The sequence below is a fragment of the Rhinopithecus bieti genome, unplaced genomic scaffold (genome assembly GCF_001698545.2).
Source record: "Rhinopithecus bieti isolate Rb0 unplaced genomic scaffold, ASM169854v2 scaffold_34317, whole genome shotgun sequence".
Classification (NCBI taxonomy): domain Eukaryota; kingdom Metazoa; phylum Chordata; class Mammalia; order Primates; family Cercopithecidae; genus Rhinopithecus; species Rhinopithecus bieti.
In genome coordinates, this window is record NW_016814779.1 from 47,082 (window position 1) to 50,756 (window position 3,675).

A 3,675-nucleotide genomic window follows, 5' to 3' on the forward strand; every position below is an offset into this window, starting at 1 on the left:
AAAAAAAAAAAAAAAAAAAAAAAAAAAAGTTCTGCATTATTGGAGACTATAGATAGAAAATAAACTTTAATTTATTTTTAATTTCATTGCTTTTCAAAACCTTGCCTTGTCATTCATAAAAGGAGAGAAAATCTTAGGTTAATGAGAATTTAGCTCTGAAGCCTAACTACATACCTCCAAAAATAGCTCCTTTCCAGGTGCGTCCAGTCAGTAGCAGCATAGGGTTTATTGAGAGGTTCTGGGAATCAGGAGGTACCCCTACGATGACACTTGTGCCACATGCCTCATGACAACATAACAGGGAAGCCATCTGGAATAAAGTGAATATTTAGCATCCTTAATGTGGAGTGACATAGTTCCTACTCATAATGCACAATATCACGTAATAGGCTTAGCTGGATTGTAACTGTGTAGAGGGAAGAGATCATGTCTTTTGCTCCTTCATTCCCCCTTTCTTTGTATAGGATAGTGCTGTGGATGTAGGAAATACCCAGAAAATGATTTTTGAATGAAAGCATGGATGAATAAACTGGTGTGCACTCAGTTCTTCCTAATAAAGGAATAAAGAGGCAAACATCATTACAAACATTTTAAGTCCTGTTCCTTGTACAAGTGTACATCATTCTTAGGCAATCTGTGAGTTGGTTCATTTTTCATTGATTTATTTCATAGATATTTTGAACCCAATTCTTTCAATCCGATATTTTGATAGTGAACAAGATAAATGAGTATATCACCAAAATTAGTCTCTTGTCCACTTGATAGACTCCCTTTTTAACAGATTCCTATTCTACTCTCCATTTCTCAAGCGGACATGTTTTAAACAATGTTTTTACCTCCCCAAATGTATATTGGTTTTACATTAAATTACATTGATTATTTGGGAACCTCAAAAGACAGTTCAGAATATCTTTTCCAGTCAGTTTTGGAACATGTTCGGTAGTTAGAAAATGGTTTAGGATCCCTCTAGGTATATAACGATAAGTTCTTTGATTTTGGATTCTGACCTTTGGGAGACCACACATCCTCAGAACATGTGGCTGTCAGACATTTGGTGTCCCGAGATAAGGTACACTCCAGTTCCACATGAGAAAATGGAGAGAGATATAGAAAAAGAGCACAAGGAGAAAAGCTATAGACCTGGAAAACACTGGATTCTCTTGACACTTTATTCCTCTGTGGCGTTTGTTCCAGGTCAAGGCTGGTGGGAACTTTGATCTCAGGGTGCTGCTCCCTGTTACCCACACTGCTGGACCTTCTAGAAAACCTCAGCAATGGAAACTTGTTGGTTTCTGGAGACTTTTTCAGTAGGATTCTAGATAATTCTGGGTAGGTAAAATATAGTAGAGATGTGTTTCCCATTGCCTTTGGTATTTGTAACTGTTTGAAAGTGATATAATATAATAATTCAAAGATGATGTAAGCACTGCAAGATTGGAAATAGTATTTCATATCAATAATGCCAACTGAGGCTCAGCATGGTTGCTCATGTCTATACTCAGCGTTTTTGGAGGCTGAGGTAGGAGACTCGCTTAAGCCCAGGAGGTTAGGGCTGCGGTGAGCTATAAAAATATCACTGCACTCCAGCCTGGGTGACAGAGTGAGACCCTGTCTCAAAAAAAAAAAGTGGGGGTAGAGGGGCAGCTGACATTTATTGGGAGCTTACCACATGATGGGTTGTACTGTGCAAAGTATTTTACATGCATTGTCTCATGTGTTTCATAAAAGATGCCATGAGATATGTAGCACTTAACTTTTGCAGGTGGTAAAATTTGTTGACTTTTTAAAGTATTCAGTCCAAGTGGTATTGGGTACTAGTTTTGTGCCAGGCACTGTCCAGCTTCTGTGATAAAATACAGCAATGCATTAAAGCAGTCACTTTCCTTAGGGCATATTTTCTGTTAATAAGATAATAGTTGGTCTAAAATTGCTCATTTCTTTTGACCAAAGAATACTATGTAAAAAAGTTTGTAATTCATTAAGAGCATATACAGAATTGTTAAAATATTTTTGTTAAGAGTATAAAAAAAACTTTTAATTTTAATTTGAGAAAAGGATTTGTATTATTTATATATAAGTTTGCATTTTAAACTAAAATTAATAAACTATATCTGTAGTGACTGTGTTACGAAAAGCCTTTTTTTTTTCTCAAGAGGAAATATGACTTAAGACAGGTTTGCATAGGTGATTGAATGGAAGATTTCTCATAACAATAAATTAAACAAGCCAGGTCACAAAAAGATGATGGGAAATTTCCATTCATAATTAACAATATCCTTTATACATAATACATATATTCTACTGCCTAAATGCATCCTCCAGGTTGCAGAGGTAGAAATCTCAGGGGATGTCATGGTACATACCATGGTGTCAAGCCGACCGATGACTTCAAACGAAAAATCCACACCTCCATCAGTCATTTCCTTTAGCACCTCCTGAATGGGTTTCTTGTAGTCTTGAGGGTTGATGCATTCAGTGGCACCCAACTCTTTGGCCTTTGCAAATTTGTCCTTGTTGATGTCCACTGCAATGATTCTGGCTGCTCCAGCTGCTTTACAGCCCATAATAGCAGATAGGCCGACCCCTCCCAGGCCAAACACAGCACAGGTAGAGCCTGGGGTGACCTACGTTTTCAGAAAATGCAAAAATGAATTATGTTTGTTAGAAATTGCTTAAGCTTTATAAAGTGCCATGTCTTGTGTATTAACAAGAACTACTCAGACTCTTCTGTTCAATATGTTATCGAAACCTGTTTTGGCTTGAGATGCTTCATGTTTAAATTGAAGGGGATGAACCAGTTTAGTGGTTCTGAAACTGCTGCGTATTAAATTCATCTGGGGAGCTTTAAAAACATCCCGCTGTCCAGGTCATAGACTATGCCAATTAAATGAGAATCTCTGCAGGTGGAACTCAGTCCCCAGGGGACTCCAATGGGTCAGGCTGGGAACAGGAGGACTGGATGATCTTTGAGATCCAGATGGCAGTGATTACAATCTGTAGGGACTCTCGATTGCTGAAATCCCTTAATAACCAGCTTCAGTATCTCATACATACACCAAGGCAATATTTGGAAAATAAAATAAGTGGAAAGGCTACACCAGGAGACCGAAAATATTCCACTTAAACTCTCAAAATATTCCACTAAAACGCTTAAACTACTTTGTACATTTTTGTTCAGTAGTCGTGACCAGTATATCCGTGCTTTAAAAAATATACTTATGAACAACACAACAATGAAACATTAGTTTATATTTTAATAATAAATAAAATCTATTTTTTTATTATACATTAAGTTCTAGGGTACATGTGCACAACGTGCAGGTTTGTTACATATGTATACATGTGCCATGTTGGTGTGCTGCACCCATTAACTCGTCATTTACATTAGGTATATCTCCTAATGCTATACCTTCTCCCTAACCCCTGCCCACAATAGGACCCAGTGTGTGATGGCCCCTTCCTGTGTCCAAGTGATCTCATTGTTCAATTCCCACCTATGAATGAGAATATATTCCCACCTATAAGTGAGAACATGGGGTATTTGGTTTTCTGTTCTTGTGATAGTTTGCTGAGAATGATGGTTTCTAGCTGCATCCATGTTCCTACAAAGGACACGAACTCATCCTTTTTTATGGCTGCATAGTATTCCATGGTGTATATGTGCCACATTTTCTT

At 37.5% G+C, this 3,675-nt stretch overlaps 1 protein-coding gene across 2 annotated transcripts in view; it reads right to left on the bottom strand.

Annotated features, from left to right (window-relative positions):
- ADH1C (alcohol dehydrogenase 1C (class I), gamma polypeptide) overlaps positions 1 to 3,675 on the bottom strand; it is a 37,348-nt gene that overhangs the window by 21,030 nt on the left and 12,643 nt on the right. The window contains exons 6-7 of one of the 2 annotated variants that reach the window (XM_017852370.1): positions 2,364 to 2,624; positions 175 to 310 (exon numbers count right to left, since the gene is read on the bottom strand). The exons of the other annotated variant lie outside the window; for it this stretch is intronic. Coding sequence (XP_017707859.1) covers positions 175 to 310; positions 2,364 to 2,624 — 397 coding nt within the window. The remainder of the gene's footprint in view (positions 1 to 174; positions 311 to 2,363; positions 2,625 to 3,675) is intronic. 2 annotated transcript variants of the gene reach the window in all.